The sequence below is a fragment of the Antechinus flavipes genome, chromosome 2 (genome assembly GCF_016432865.1).
Source record: "Antechinus flavipes isolate AdamAnt ecotype Samford, QLD, Australia chromosome 2, AdamAnt_v2, whole genome shotgun sequence".
NCBI lineage: Eukaryota > Metazoa > Chordata > Mammalia > Dasyuromorphia > Dasyuridae > Antechinus > Antechinus flavipes.
In genome coordinates this window covers 493,569,168-493,586,716 of record NC_067399.1, presented here as the reverse complement: position 1 = coordinate 493,586,716, position 17,549 = coordinate 493,569,168, and the positions used below count along the sequence as shown (strand labels likewise).

At 38.1% G+C, this 17,549-nt stretch overlaps 1 protein-coding gene across 1 annotated transcript in view; it reads left to right on the top strand.

Annotated features, from left to right (window-relative positions):
• The first annotated feature begins 293 nt into the window (after window positions 1-293).
• BBS2 (Bardet-Biedl syndrome 2) overlaps window positions 294-17,549 on the top strand; it is a 60,331-nt gene continuing 43,075 nt past the window's right edge. The window contains exon 1 of the mRNA XM_051979878.1: window positions 294-948. Within this exon, the coding sequence (XP_051835838.1) occupies window positions 832-948 (117 nt within the window). The 5' untranslated portion in view covers window positions 294-831. The remainder of the gene's footprint in view (window positions 949-17,549) is intronic.

Below are 17,549 nucleotides of genomic sequence, written 5' to 3'. Positions count from 1 at the left end.
CCTAACAGTCCGAATTGTCCGGGAGTAGAATGAGCGCCTCGGGAGGCAGCCCGGTCATGGGTTGTATCTGATGGCTTTTGGGGTTATTTCCCGCACAGGTTCTATGATTCGAAGGCGATTCTGGAGTGAGCGATGTGCAGGTGTGGGGATAGAACCTGAGGTGGAAGCTCTGTGGTGTGAGCGGGTGATCCCTTCCCCCTCTCGGCCCCTCGAAAGGGAGACAGTTTGCGGACCGAGTTCGGCTGCCTGGGACCTAGAAGGGAGATGCGGAGACCCAGGCAGGAAGACAGAAGCGAGATTCTGTTTCGGGAGGAAGAGAAGATGCGTGAAAGGTTGGCATAATCTTTAGGCTAAGTAGCAGCCCAAAAAGATGCAGAGAAGGGGGCGGGACCGAGGCAGAGGAAGGGGTGGAGCAGATCACAACGAGAGGGTGGGACTAAGAAGAAACCGAGGCCGAGCAGAAACGAGGGGTGTGGCTAATGAAGAATGGGGAAGGACAAAAGGGCAGGGTTTAAATTTAAACTAAACAGAAGGAGGTGTGGCTTATGTGACGTCGAAGTAGAGGATGAATAGAAAGGAGAGGGCGGGGCAAAGCGGAGGTATAAGTGTGGTAGGCCAAAAGCGGGGGCGGGGCTGAAAAGGAGGTGGGGCGGGGCTAATCCCAAAGGGAGAGGCGTGGTTGGGTCGGGCCTGAGGCTGCCTGAGGAATAGCCGCGTCGGGCCCGCGCAGCTTCCTGCCGGTGGCGGAGACTCCCAGAATCTGTGCCGGCTTACTGTCCCATCCCGCGGACGAGCCCCTCTGGGACCGGAGGAGAAGCCGCCGGTGTTATCATGCTGCTGCCAGTGTTCACTCTGAAGCTGCGCCATAAAATCAGCCCTCGCATGGTGGCCGTGGGTCGCTACGATGGGACTCACACGTGCCTGGCGGCCGCCACCCAAGCTGGCAAGGTAAAGGGGCCCAGCCTCCCGCGGTCCTATGGCTGCCTCTTCGGGAGGAGGGAGGATGCCACCCCTCCTCTTCTTTCCCCCTCCTCCCCGCTCCTCCCTTTTGCGTTTCTTCCCTCTCTATCCCCTCCCCCAGCCAGGGTTGCCAGGCAACCGCCGCCGCCGCCGCCGCCGCAGTGTGTAGCTGTAGGGTTCTTACTATTGTAATTATAAATAATAATCCTCCAACAGATACCGCCATTGCTTCCCCCACAGCTCGTCTCCCCCTCACTGTCCCCCATCATATATCTGATATGTTATTATGTAATACATTCATATTTTATATAACACACATATATAAACAGCGCATCATTATTCAAATATTTTAGGGATTCAAGATATCCACATCTCAGTTTAGGTTTTCAGTGTTTGAAAAACAGCCTTAGAATCAGAGGACCTGGCTTCGAATACCATCTCTAGTATTTACAAACTGAATGAATTTGGACAGGTTACCTGAGCTGAGTTTCCTTTCTGTAAAATGAAGGATGAGCTAAATGACATTCTAGATCTTTTTCAGCTTGAAACCCTTTCACCTAGATATATCGCTTTGCATCATATAAAACTTTATCTTGAAGTCTGGCTATGTCCAAAAATTGCTTACCTTGCCACCATCCTGATGCAGAATCTCCCAGATTACAGTTAGAGGGATGCTCAGACAAGGGATAAGGTGATCACAGGGCCCTCCATCAGTTTTAGTTTGATTTCTGCTAATACTGATTTTTCAGTAATTCATGGAGTCTTAGGATTTAGCTATGGAAGGGACCTTAGACACTAGATCCAGCCCAGTATTTTCATTTACCTGAGGAGGATACTGAGGCCTAGAGAAGCCACATAGATTAGAGGGGGGCAGCTAAATGGCAAAATGGATGGAGCCCCAGGTCCTGGAGTCAGGAAGACTCATTTTCCTAAATTAAAATCTGGCCTCAGATACTTACTAGATATTATGATCTTGAGCAAGTCACTTCATCCTCTTTGCCTTAGTTTATTCATCTGTAAAATGAGCTAGAAACAGAAATGACAAACCATTCCAGTATCTTTGCCAAGAAAACACCAAAAGGGGTCACAAAGAGTGGCACATGTCTGAAAAATGACAAAAACAACAGCATCACACGAGATAGGAAATGGCTGAGCCAGTATCTGACCAGCTCCTCTTAATTCCTCATTTCAAGTCTAGTACTTTTTCCACTGCATGCAGGTATCAATTCAATTTAATACGATTCAGTTAAATTATATCAGTATTTATTTAAATGACTCCAATGTTCCTGATACCATGCTTCAGTTATTTAGTATACAAACTAGACATGATCATTTTCTTGTCTCCAATCGAAAGCAAGGCTGTAAAACACTAAAGGCCTATTGTCATACACACACATATCTTTTAAGGAGCATTCTTTGTATTCACATCTTCGGAACCTCTTTTTATAACTCTTTACAAAAAAAAAACTTTTGAAAAATCTTTTCATATTTAACATGTTGTCTTAGACCTCTGACATGTGATGTTGGCAGATCAGGGATTATAACCATCTTCATTTTGTACATGAGGAAATTGAAGTCAGGAGATAGTGAAATGACTTTGCTACATTCACAAAGTAGTTAAATGGTAGAGAAGCATGGCCATTCAAATCTTAACTTTTGGGCTTCTGACATTAATTTTATGATTCTGTTATAGTACAGATAAAGTAAAATCTAGAGTTGAGGGATAATTCAGTTCAACAAGTGCTAACTATATTCTGGGGATCAAAATGAGACGCAAAAATGAAAAATTTCTGACCTCAAATAATTGACATTCTGGGAACAAGAAACATTATACATATAAATACAATGTAATGGGAAGTGATATATGTGTATAAAATACCAACAATTAGAGACATTAGGAAAGGTTTCCTTAGGGAGAAGGAAGGCAATAAGCCTTTATATACTTTCTATATATGCTGGACACCATGGTAAATGCTTTTTACTGCAAAGTAGGGGTCATTATGGTTCCCATTTTAGGGTTGGGATAGACAAAGGCTAAGTAAACTTCAGGGTCACATAGTCACTAAGTATCTCAAGCTGGATTTGAACTGAGGTCTTCCTGACTCCTGGCTTAGCATTCCAGCTGACTCTGTAGGAAGAGTGATACTTAAGCTAAGGTTTGAAGATAGAGATTTGAAAAAAACAGGTGAAAGGGAAGGCATGGGGGTAGGAGATGAAATGTGGTGTATGGGAAGCAGTGAGCAGGTCAGTTTGGGTGATGTAGCATCACAGGTATATGGGACAGGGACTCTTACTCAAATTAAAATCAAAACTCTCAAAGTAAAAGACAAAAAAAGGATTTAATAAAGCTTTGGAGAAAGGACAACTCCAACAAACAAAATGTCCTCAGTAGAGAAGAGCAAATAAAGCACAAGCCACAAAAACAGGATTATATAGACCCTAATTAGGAAGCCTCCACCCCCTTCTGACCTTTTCTCCCGCTGGCTGGGGAATCCAGGCTTGTGCTCTTAATTTGCTCAGAGACTAAAAATGTGTCCCAGAAACAAAGAATGCTAGTCAACAGTACATTCTTATCATATTAGGTACTTAGTGCTAATGAAAGGGGGGAAATAAGAGAAAAATATAAGTTTACCTGTTGTAATCTTTTTCTTCTCAAAACGCAGCCAGGTGATAAAAGTTCAGATCTTTTATTATCCCAATATAGCCCGGTTAGCTTAGAGGCCTATCTCTCTGCTTGGTTCCAAGAGCTCTCTCCGAATGTCACCAAATCCAAAGGTCTGGTCCTTCAGCCTCTGCCTCTGCTTTCTTTAGCCTCCAGCCAGCTCCAACTCTTCATGTCATTCCGCTGAAATCTCGACTTGTAGCGTCTTCACTCTCCCAAACTCTCTGACTGGCCCATTGGCCTATTTATGCTCCTTCCAGAGAGAGGGATTATGGGTAGTTCTACTTAGTACCTTGTTTCAGGTTCTGCCCAAAACATCTTCTTGTAAGATTAGATCAACTCTAATTACTTAGCAGTTAGTAAGGATTCCAACATCTCCCCCTTTCTTTTGTTTTAAAACATAGGGGGTTTCTGAGGGGGTACACATAAATCCATCAATATGGGCCAGAACTTTGTAACAGATATACATGGTATACATAAATCCATCAATATGGGAGGCATTATACATAATTTACATAAGTACATAGCAATATAACACAGGCTAGTAGTAATGTAACAACATGAATCAACCTAAAAATTTACACATGTCCATAAGTCCTAGAAACAGTCGAATAGGATTCCATTGTCCATTAGTTCATGTGCCAGGAATCCAATAGCTCCTGTAAGCCCTGAAGTACTGCAAAAGTCCATCTCAGGGAACCCAATGATTCTTGCTGGTTTTTCAGGAACTGAAAGCTGAAGATTTTAAAGTTCTTTTGACAGTCTCATTGTTAGCCTTTTCCACCTGTGGAAATATAAGCAGATCCTCTTCCCCAAGCAATTAACCTAATTCCCTTCTATTTACCAAATTTGGGATTTCTCCTCATCATCTGGTAATTACATTGGAGTCGTTTGCATTGGATATTGTCTTGTTGTCTTAAAAGGCCTGTATTCTTCCCAACTGTAATCCTGATTGCTTTTCTGTTGGTTGATGACATCAGAGTTCTGAATTTCTAAAGTCTCTCTGGGTGTAACCTCAGCTGCTATCATGCCCCACCTGTCCTTTGATTGATACTTTGGAGCTGGGCCTTGCCTCTCCTTCTTCTGGGTCAATATACATTTAGAGGCCCAGTGAAAGCCTCGGTTACATTTTGGACATGGGGTTTTAGGTTTTCTCTCACCCTGTCTTCTCACTCTATCTCCATATCTACAATGAGCTCTCAAATGTCCAACTTTTCCGCACTGAAAACATCGACGAGTTTCTCTAGAATTCCTCTGCCAAGAAGGACCTTGTCTTTCCATGTTCATCATAGTCTGGGCATAATAAGCATTTGTGCCCACTGTGGCACAGCGTCTTATGATTTCTTCTAAAGGAGCATTTTTGTCTAGCCCCCATATAATTCTCTTGCAAATCTCATTGGCATTTTCCTTAGCCAAATGTCTAGTCATTATTTCTGTTGCTGCATTGTCTCCAATGGTTCTTATTACAGCTGTTTGTAAACGTCCCACAAAATCTGCAAAAGGTTCGGGACCTTGCTCTATTTTTGTGAAAACATTATTTCCATCTTTCTGTCCAGGGAGAGAATTCCAAGCTTTTATTGCAGCCTTAGAAATTTGCTCATACACTGTTATGGGATAATAAATCTGTTCTGAACTCTCTACATACTGACCTTCACCAGCTAGTTGGTCAAAAGCAACTTGTACAATAGCTCCTGTTTGCCTATTGTGTTGGGCTTGAATACTACATAATTCATGAAACTCTGAAAGCCACAATAAATTTTGTCCCGGTTCTAGACAAGTTTTCGTTATGGATTTCCAGTCATTCGGGGTTAGGATTTCATAAGATAAATTATCCAGTAACATCTTCACATAAGATGATGTAGCCCCATAAAGAGTGCAACCCTTTTTCAAATCTTTAATTTTTTCCAAATTAAAAGGAGTGTATTTTCTCTCTTTTTGACCTGAGGAGTTGAGCTCTTCAATCACAGGATATGCATTTATAAAATCAGATATATCTTCTCCTTCATTTTTTGCCTTAATTAATGCTTTTTCTAATCTTGTTAAATTCTGCTTTACAGGAGAGGCTGACTGTGTTTCTGTCTCTCTCCCTCCCCCTTGTTCCACCCATGAAGGGTTAATTGCGGAGGGAGGGTCATGAGATGTGGAATCACCTAATTCCTCCTGCTGTGAAGTATCATGCTCAGAATTGTAATTAACTCCATTCTCATCTGATTCATCCTCCTTTTCACCTAGTAAAGTTGGCATTTCTTCCTCCTGTAGTTTCCTTTTCATCATTCTATCACTTAAATAACTTCTTATAGCCAATTGTATTACATTATATGTATTAATTATTGAGTTAGGCCCATTTTTATCATAGAATTGACAAAGATCCTCTCCAACCAATTTCCATTCATTTAAATCTAATTCCTTATCAAGAGAGAAACAAGGACATATATCCTTTACAGTTTGTAAAAGTTCAGTGATTTGCTGTAAACTTATAATTAAACCTTGGCTTTCCATAACTTTGACAATGCTCTCTAAACATTTTCCTTGAACAGAAACAGGCTGTTTTCTAAATATCTGTCCCATCTTAGCTGAAAATCTACTTTAACTCTTCTAACAAAATTTCTTTGTTGCACTCACCCTAATTTCTGGGTTGAAGTCTTTTCCACTGGATCAGGATCAGAGGCTTTTCCACTTGAATCAGGATCGGAGCTTTTCCACTTGAATCCGGATCGGAGCTTTTCCACTGAAATCCACTGAGGGGTCTGTTTGTCCCACGTTCAGGGCGCCAAAATGTTGTAATCTTTTTCTTCTCAAAACGCAGCCAGGTGATAAAAGTTCAGATCTTTTATTATCCCAATATAGCCCGGTTAGCTTAGAGGCCTATCTCTCTGCTTGGTTCCAAGAGCTCTCTCCGAATGTCACCAAATCCAAAGGTCTGGTCCTTCAGCCTCTGCCTCTGCTTTCTTCAGCCTCCAGCCAGCTCCAACTCTTCATGTCATTCCGCTGAAATCTCGACTTGTAGCGTCTTCACTCTCCCAAACTCTCTGACTGGCCCATTGGCCTATTTATGCTCCTTCCAGAGAGAGGGATTATGGGTAGTTCTACTTAGTACCTTGTTTCAGGTTCTGCCCAAAACATCTTCTTGTAAGATTAGATCAACTCTAATTACTTAGCAGTTAGTAAGGATTCCAACATTTACCTAATATAATTGAAGACCTGCAGCTTTTATCTGTAGCTCAACTTATTATTGCAAAATCTCAAGTCATAATTAAGGTGGAGTTTGAGGACACATTCTTTTGAGAGATCTCCCACAATCTATGTATTGGACTCCACTCAGCTTTGGGTACACTTCAGCTGTCATTTTTGTCATTCAAGATCTCAGAATACACTAGAGTTTTGAGAATTGTGGAGTGAGTTCAAGACTCTGTGGGCCTGGAGGGAGTGAAGAAATGGCCAAAATTATTGGATGTTTTTAGGATAAATATATTTGTTTCAATTAAAAATATAGTTCAAGGGGCATCTAGATGGCACAATGGATAGAGCACAGGCACTGGAGTCAGAAGGACCTGAGTTCAAATCTGGCCTCAGACACAACACTCACTAGCTGTGTGAACCTGGATAAGTCACTTAACTCCAATTGCCTCACCAAAAAAGAAAAACAAAAAATCCCCATACATTGAAAAAAAAACCATAGTTCAAATTGAAAGCAACAAAAGTGAGATATGTCAACGTGTTGAATTGAGACCTGCATTTAAGTATATAAACTGAGAGTTAATATACATCAGTGGAAGTTAAAAGTATCATAATAGTGTTAACTTGTTTTGTTAAGGACAATATAAATTGTTTCCCAAAAAATCTATAACTTAAAAAGAAAAGAAAGAAAGAATAAGAATGGTAAAAATAATTGTTTGAATTTTTAACAATTAAATTTAATTGTCTTAAATTTTTATTGTCTCAAATTTTTAAAAAGAGAATGAAATGCATAACTTGAAGAGAAAACTTGATGGGAGTGGCTGAAATGCATACCAAAATGAGATAAAAAGAAAAAAAAAAAGAAACTGAAATACTGAATTTATGATACATTTTATTTGTCACTGGTTTAGATAGAAAGGAAAACCCTAGTGTTTGCTTTGACTACCTTTGACTTGCATGAAACCTAATAAAGTTAGATGATATCTTAAAAATGTATATGCAGAATATTTTGGTAAAAACAGTTTTTTTTTTTTCTGGATAAAATTAGATGTTTTTAGTAGAAGAAAATCCCTAACCTCCATCCACAATGTCTAATATAAGAGATTGCTTATTATCATTTAAATTTGTGTACAGAGTTGCTAAGTATAAAAAATTTCCTTTGTTAGAAAAAAAATACTACATATATTGTACTTAACATATACTTTAACATATTTAACATGTATTGTTCTACCTGCCATCTAGGGGAGGGAGTAGGGGAAAGGAGGGGAAAAATTGGAACAGAAGTTTTGCAAGGGTCACTGCTGAAAAATCACCCATGCATATATCTTGTGAATAAAAAGCTATAATTTAAAAAAAAGGAGCAAAAAAAATTACTATGTGTTCATGTTTATGAACTCTAAAATTCCCTTATCTGACCACAATCTGTTGTCATTACACCTTTCCCTCTTTGCAATCACAAACTCTGCTCTTTCACTGTGACCTCCAATGCCTCTGATCTTCAGGGCCTAGGCCATCACCCTGCACTGGCTATGCTTTCCTTGATTCCACATCTTGATCCATTAGTGAAGTAAATTCAACTCTACCCTATTGCATTTTTCTTAAAAAACATTTCAGGGACTTCCAGCCAAGATGGCGGAGAGGACACACACATCTATTTAAGCTCCGTCTTTTCTCTCAGAATAATTTATTTCATGACAAGCCTTGGAATTAGTGCTTGACTGAAAAAAACCACAAATAATTACCAAGAGAAAATATCCTCAGAATTCGTCAGAAAAGGTCTGGTTTTGCTTGCTGGTGGGGACAGTTAGATCAGGCACAAACTGAAGGCAGGCACCAACAGCACAGCAGACAGTGAGAGTAAGGCGGGCAGCTCATACCTGAGCACACTGGAGGGGGTTGGGGTGTGATCTCAGCTGGGGAGAGCTTTACCACAGTGTTGCTTACTTTGCCTTGGCAGCAAGCCAGTAGACAAGCAGAGAAACTAAAAACACAGGGGGTAAAGGCTACAACCCAAAAAGGTAGAGTCTTTTGGGACTTGGACACACCTACCTGAAGTGACTCAGCATGCTCTCAGAATCTCAGAGCGCAGATGCAGCACAGCCATTGCTGTCCTGCTAGTGCCTCACTGCTGCCCCTGCAGTCTGTAGAGGAAGCTTGGTAACGCCATCCAGCCTCTCTCCCCACCCCCCAAAAAGAAGCAGACTGCATTATTTTTGTTAGTTTGTTTTCTTTGATTCTTCTTTGACAAAATGAGTAAAAAATTAAAATGGACTCTAACTATTGATAGCTTCTATATGGATAGAGAGCAGACTTTAAGCCTTGAGGAGATGAAAAACAGACTGTCTCCACATGAATCCCCAAAGGGTGATATGATCTGGTCCTCAACACACAAGACTCTCATAGAAGAAATTAAAAAGGCTCTCACAAGAGAGCTAGAAGAAAAATGGGAAAAGGAAAGGGAAGCTTGGCAAGAGAGTCTAGATAAGTCATCCCACTCATTTAAAGATGAAGTGGATAAAGAAATCAAATCCTTGAAAAATGGAATTAGCAAAAAGAAAATAGCTCTCTAAAAAATAAAATTGGCGAAATGGACAAAGATTCCATAGAACAAAACAACTCATTTAAAAACTCATTTGGACAATTAGAAAAAGATATTAAAAAAGTGAGTGAAGAAAATAACTCATTCAAAATCAGAATCGAGCAAATGGAAATGAATGACTCAAGGAGACAACAAGAATCAGTCAAGCAAAACCAAAAAAAAAAAAAAAATGAAACAATGGGAAAAAATGGGAAAATACTTCTTGGGAAAACAACAGACATGAAAAATAGATGTAGGAGAGATAATTTGAGAATTATTGGACTTCCTTAAAAATATGATGAAAAAAAAAGAGCCTGGACTCTGAACTGCTCAGATGTTATAGAAACAAAGGGTAAAATAGACATTGAAAGAATTCATCGATCACCTACTGAAAGGGACCCTAAAATCAAAACCCCAAGAAATATAGTGGCCAAATTCTAGAATTATCAGATGAAGGAAAAAATACTGCAAGCTGCTAGAAAAAAATCAATTCAAATATAAAGGAGCCACATAAGGATTACTCAGGATCTAGCAGCGTCCACATTAAAGGATTGAAGGACCTGGAATATGATATTCTGAAAGGTTAAGGAACTTGGTATACACCAAAAATAACTTACTCAGCCAAAATGAGCATTTTTTTTGCCAGGAAAGAAGATGGACATTCAACAAAATAAATGAATTTCATCTATTTCTGGTGGAAAAACTGCAACTAAACAAAGTTTGATCTACAAATATAGATCTCAAGAGAAACCTAAAAAGCTAAAAAGAAATCTTGGGAACTATATTTCTGCAATAAGGATATATAAAGAACACATATATACTTTATCCTAGAAACTAGAGGTAGAAAGGAAATTATACCAGGAAAAGGGTAAAGTGGGGTTACTACATCTAACGAAGAGGCAAAGGAAACCTATTATAGCTGAGAGAAAGAATGGAGGGGGATGAACACAGTCTGTATTTTACTGTCATCAGAATTGGCTTAAAGAGAAAAATATTAGACATATTCGATTTATGGTGAAACCTCCCACCTCATTGAAAAGTGGGAGGGGAAAAGTGAAAAGGGAAGGAGTAAGCTAATCGGAAGGGAATACAGAAATTGTGAGGAAAGGGGGTAAAAAAGGGAGAGGAACTCTAAGATGAGGGGAGGGATACTAAAAAGGGAGGGCTGTAAGCAGCAAGTGGTGCTCACAAGCTTAATACTGGGGAGGGAGGTAAGGGGGAAAGAAAGGAGAAAAGCATAAGCAGGCATTAACAAGATGGCAAGTAATACTGAATTGGTAATTTTAACCATAAATATGAATGGGATAAACTCCCCCATAAAGAGGAAGTGGTTAGAAGGCTGGATTAAAAGTCAGAATCCTACAATATGTTGTTTACAGGAAACACACTTGAAGCAGGGCGATACATACAGAGTAAAGGTAAAAGCTTAGAGCAGAACCTACTATGCTTTAGTTGGAGTCAAAAAATCAGGGGTAGCCATTCTTATCTCAGATCAAGCAAAAGCAAAAATTGATCTAATTAAAAGAGATAAGGAAGGAAACTATATCGTGCTAAAAGACACCATAGATAATGAAGCAATATCCATACTAAACATATCTGCACCAAGTGGTGTAGCATCTAAATTCTTTAAAAAGAAATTAAGAGAGCTGCAAGTAGAAATAGACAACAAAACTATAATAGTGGGAGATCTCAACCTTGCACTCTCAGAATTAGATAAATCAAACCACAAAATAAATAAGAAAGAAGTCAAAGAGGTAAATAGAATCGAGAAAAGTTAGATATGATAGATCTCTGGAGAAAACGAAATGGAGACAGAAAGGAGTCCACTTTCCTTTCAGCAGTTCATGGAACCTATACAAAAATTGACCATATATTAGGACATAAAAACCTCAAACTCAAATGCAGTAAGGCAGAAATAGTAAATGCATCCTTTTCAGACTATGATGCAATGAAAATTACATTCAACAAAAAGCCAGTAGACCAAAAAATAATTGGAAACTAAATAATCTCACACTAAAGAATGATTGGGTGAAACAGCAAATCATAGACATAATTAATAACTTCACCCAAGAAAACAACAATAATGAGACATCATACCAAAATATATGGGATACAGCCAAAGTGGTAATAAGGGGAAATTTCATATCTCTAGAGGCCTACTTGCATAAAATAGAGAAAGAGAAGGTCAATGAATTGGGCTTGCAACTAAAAATGCTAGAAAAGGAACAAATTAAAAACCCCCAGTCAAACACTAAACTTGACATTTTAAAAATAAAAGGAGAGATCAATAAAATTGAAAGTAAAAAAAACTATTGAATTAATAAAACTAAGAGTTGGTTCTATGAAAAAACCAACAAAATAGACAAACCCTTAGTAAAATCTGATTAAAAAAAGGAAAGAGGAAAATCAAATTGTTAGTCTTAAAAATGAAAAGGGAGAACTCGCCACTAACGAAGAGGAAATTAGAGCAATAATTAGGATTACTTTGCCCAGCTTTATGCTAATAAATTCGATAACTTAAATGAAATGAAAGAATACCTTCAAAAATATAGCTTGCCCAGATTAACAGAGGAAGAAGTAAATTGGTTAAACAGTCCCATCTTAGAAAAAGAAATAGAACAAGCAATAGCTCCCTAAAAAAAAATCCCTGGTGCCAGATGGATTTACATGTGAATTCTACCAAACATTAAAGAACAATTAACTCCAATGCTATATAAACTATTTGGAAAAAGGGACTGAAGGAGTCCTACCAAATTCTTTTTATGACATAGACATGATACTGATACCTAAACCAGATAGGTTGAAAACAGGGGGAAAAAATTATAGACCAATCTCCCTAATGAATATTGATGCTAAAATCCTAAATAAAATATTAGCAAAAAGATTACAGAAAATCATCCCCAGGATAATACACTATGATCAAGTAGGATTTATACTAGGAATGTAGGGCTGGTTCCATATTAGGAAAACTATTAGCATAATTGACTATCAATAACCAAATTAACAAAAACCATATGATCATCTTAATTGATACAGAAAAAGGCATTTGATAAAATCCAGTATCCATTCCTAATAAAAACACTTGAGAGGACAGGAATAAATGGACTTTTCCTTAAAATAGTCAGGAGCATATATTTAAAACCATCAGTAAGCATCATATGTAATGGAGATAAACTAGAACCTTTCCCAGTAAGATCAGGAGTGAAACAAGGTTGCCCTCTATCACTATTATTATTCAATATTGTATTAGAAACGCTAGCCTTGGCAATAAGAGTTGAGAAAGAGATTAAAGGAATTTAGAGTAGGTAATGAGGAAACCAAATTATCATTCTTTGCTGATGATATGATGGTATACTTAGAGAACCCCAGAGATTCTACTAAAAAGCTATTAGAAATAATTCACAACTTTAGTCAGGTATAGGATAAAAATAAATCCACATAAATCATCAGCATTTTTATACATCATTAACAAAATCCCAAAGCAAGAAGTACAAAGAGAAATTCCATTCAGAATAACTGTCAATAGCATAAAATATTTGGAAATCTATCTACCAAAGGAAAGTCAGTAATTATATGAGCAAAATTACAAAAACACTTTCCACACAAATAAAGTCAGATTTAAATAATTGGAAAAATATTAAGTGCTCTTGGATAGGCTGAGCAAATATAATAAAGATGACAATACTCCCTAAACTAATCTATTTATTTAGTGCTGTACCAATCAGACTCCCAAGAAACTATTTTAATGACCTAGAAAAAATAACGACAAAATTCATATAGAAGAACAAAAGGTCAAGAATTTCGAGGGAATTAATGAAAAAAAAATCAAATGAAGATGGTCTAGCTGTACCTGATCTAAAACTATATTATAAAGCAGTGGTCACCAAAACCATTTGGTACTGGCTAAGAAATAGATTAATTGATCAGTGGAATAGGTTAGGTTCACAGGACAAAATAGTCAATAACTATGGCAATCTAGTGTTTGACAAACCCAAAGATGCCTACTTTTGGGATAAGAATTCATTATTTGACAAAAATTGCTAGGAAAACTGGAAATTAGTATGGCAGAAATTTGGCATGGACCTACACTTAACACCATACACCAAGATAGATCAAAATGGGCCCATGGTTTAGGCATAAAGAATGAGATTACAAGTAAATTAAAGGAACATAGGATAGTTTACCTCTCAAACCTGTGGAAGAGGAAGCAATGTTTGATCAAAGAAGAATTAGAGATCATTATTGATCACAAAATAGAAAATTTTGATTATCAAATTAAAAAGCCTTTGTACAAACAAAACCAATGCAAACAAGATTAGATAGGAAGCAACAAACTGGGAAAACATTTTTACAATTAAAGGTTCTGATAAAGGCCTCATTTCCAAAATATATAGAGAATTGACTCTATAATTTATAAGAAATCAAGCCATTCTTCAATTGATAAATGGTCAAAGGATATGAACAGACAATTTTCAGATGATGAAATTGAAACTATTTCCACTCATATGAAAGTATTCCAAATCACTATTGATCAGAGAAATGCAACAACTCTGAGATATCAATACATACCTGTCATATTGGCTAAGATGACAGGAAAAGATAATGATGAATGTTGGAGGGGATGTGGGAAAACTGGGACACTGATGCATTGTTGGTGGAGTTGCTAACAAATCCAACCATTCTGGAGAGCAATCTGCAATTATGTCTAAAAAGTTATCAAACTGTGCATACCCTTTGATCCAGCAGTGTTACTGCTGGGCTTATATCCCAAAAAAAAAATACTAAAGAAGGGAAAGGGACCTGTATGTGCCAAAATGTTTGTGGCAGCCCTTTTTGTGGTGGCTAGAAACTGGAAAATGAATGGATGCCCATTAATTGTAGAATGGTTGGATAAATTGTGATATATGAATGTTAAGGAATACTATTATTCTATAAGAAATGATCAGCAGGATGAATACAGAGAGGCTTGGAAAGACTTACATGAACTGATGCTGAGTGAAATGAGCAGAAATGACCAGGAGATCCTTATACACTTCAACAACAATAGTGTATGAGGATGTATTATATGGAAATGGATATCTTCGACAAAGAGAAGATCTAATTCAGTTCCAGTTGATCAATGATGGACAGAAGCAGCTACACCCAAAGAAAGAACACTGGGAAATGAATGTAAACTGTTTGCATTTTTGTTTTTCTTCCCAAGTTATTTTTACTTTCTGAATCCAATTCTTCCCGTGCAACAAGAGAACTATTTGGTTCTGCACACATATATTGTATCTAGGATATACTGTAACATATTTAACATGTATAAGATTGCCTGCCATCTAAGGGAGAGGGTGGAGGGAGGGAAGGGAAAATCGGAACAGAAGTGAGTGCAAGGGATAATGTAAAAAATTACCCATGCATATGTACTGTCAATAAAAAGTTATATAAAAAAAAAAAAAACATTTCATCAGCTTTCTCCCCCTCTCCCTTTCCCAAAGGAAAAACAAACACATAGAGGCAATCAAAACAAATTTACACTTTGGTCATGTTCAAAAAAATAATTGTTTCATTCTTCATTGAGTCTTTCACCTCTTTCAAGAGGTAGGTAGCATGTTTCCTTATTAGTCCACTGAAATCCTGTTTGGTCATTATCCTGATAACATTCATATTTCATATCTTGTTCATCCATTCCCCAGTTTACAGACATTCAAATTTCTATTCTTTGTCACCTCAAAAAGAACAATAAATGCTTTTGTACATCCTTGGAATTAATTTTGCTTAGAACTAATCTTTGCTTAATCAACCCTCCCTTTGATGTCTCCTCTCTCCCTTCTTTTTCCTTCCAGTTTCCCTGTTGAGTTAAATATATTAGTTTCCAAACATCTGTGCTTGTGCATGCCTCTGTGTATGTGTGTGTGTGTTCTTTCTTCATTTGACCAGTTGAAATGAGAGTGGGGTTTAGAGTGCAGCCATTCTCCCCCAACACCCTCTGTTTTTATAATGTACACCTGTGAATATTAACTATGTGACATAATTTCCCCCAACTTTCTTTCCTTTTCCAACCCTCAAAGTATTCCTTTTCTCCTCTCTTTTCATTCTTTTTATTAAGATTATCAGTCTGTACCATAATCAATCCAAGACTTTGTCTAATATTAGACTTCTTTGAACCCTGCTAATAATGATAGGATTCAGAGTGGACACATGTATCATCTCCTCATAGTTGGATGTAAGAAGTTTACATTTATTTAATTCTTTTATCATTATTCATTCATGTACACCTTTTTATTCTCTCTTCATTCTTGGATTTGAACATCAAAGTTTCTCCACAGCTGTGATCTTTTTTATCAGGGATACTTGGAAATCCTATTTCCTTAAAGGTCTTATGGGCTGAGCAGTGAGATCCTGCTCTTTGCCTGGGCTCTGAGCCATTCTGCTGCAACTGGTTTCTGAACTTCCTCTTTTCTTGGCATACTGTCCAAGACCCCGCTACGTGAGAATGTCAGCCACTTTGCAAGTCCCTTTTCACTCTTCCCTGGGTCTGAGCTGGGTAGCAGGCAGCAAAACTGCCAATTAATACCTGTCTTTCCATTATGGTTCCCAGCTATAAGTCTGAGGGAATACAATTTAATCTAGGACCTATTCTTCTTCTCTGGATATTGGAATGTTCTGCTTGAGGATGCTCTTGCCTTAAGTCAGTCCCCAGTGTCAAAAGACCTGTCTACCCACCTATGCCATGCTTAACTGGGTAAATGATCCATTGAGATTTTTTTCTGGATCTCCACAAGAGGATTTGGTTTAGTGCATTTTCTGCAGCTGTTTACTGGAGTCCACCTCAGTGTCCATATGTTGCTCTATCTTGTTTCTTCCCTATACCACCAGGCTTTTTATTTATTCTGCCACTGACTTCTGTTGTTTTTTAGTCCTTGACAATCTTCTCTATATCAGTGTGCACTTTTCCCCTCCCAATTTATATAATCCAGAGACCTCAGGGCTTTGCCATCTTCCCATGCTACCCTTAGGTTATCTAGGCCTTTGTGCCTACTGTAGCTGAACTTCTCTTTTAAGAACTTCTCTCTTTTAGAGAAGAGGAACTGCCTTGGTGTTTCTGTTTTTATCCTAATAGCATAGTTCTTGGCACATAACAAATGCTTAATAATTATATTTTTATACATTCACTATGTTTGGAGAAACTTTATGCCAAAAAACAAGTTACCCATCACAATAATATAATTGTGATTATTATTTGATGCGACAAATGTGAAAATTGTAAATAATTTTATCAACAAAAATCTATATTACATTATTCTTATGTGTTTAAGATAGTTATGAAATTATAATTAACTATTTGCATAAAATACTGTGATCACAGCATATTTTAAAATCAGCCGGAGTCAGGAATTCAGTTTAAGGGAAAATCCTCAATCTTTATTCTTTGTGGATGTGAAGGAGGATGGCGATAGGAATGTGAGTAGCCGCAACATGAACCCTGCCAGCAGTCTCTCTGCCTCTCTCTCTCTCCACCCACCCAAATTGTCCCTACATCATTTCCTATACAACACATCAAAACACAAAGAGTGGGCAGGGGCCATTCTTTCTCCAAGCATATATTAATAGAGTATGGTCCAATTACTATTTAGCCTCATGTGCTTGGGACCTCCGTGCATCAACTTGAGCTTCACCCCATTATATCTCCCACTTTCTTTTGTTTAGAACACAGGTGGTCATGCCATCCCTGACTTCTCAGGGAGGTCAGAGGCCCCAAGGGGAGGTGATCACATCCTCCCTGACTTCTTAAGAAGGGAGGTGAAAGCACTAAAAAAGAGATGATCATGCCCTCCTTGATATCTCAGGAAGGGAGATGAAAAGCACCAAAGGGAAGTGGGGGTTGCTAGTGGGTTTCTGGGCTGAAGGGTCTTATTAAAAACACATATGCACAAACCCATCAGCATAGGAGGTATTACACAAGCACATAGCAATAACGCAGAGGCTATTAGTGGTGACTCTCCCCACAGTCAGTGCAGGCTTGATGTGATGTAACAAATATGAATTGTACACGCAAGTAGTTGTGTATAACAAACAATATAAATCAACAGGGTGTTGTAAAAGATTTCCAGAAATCCTAGAAGGAGGGTATGTAAACAACAGTCACACATACGCCTTCTTCAGGAGCCAAGAGATGGTCCAAAA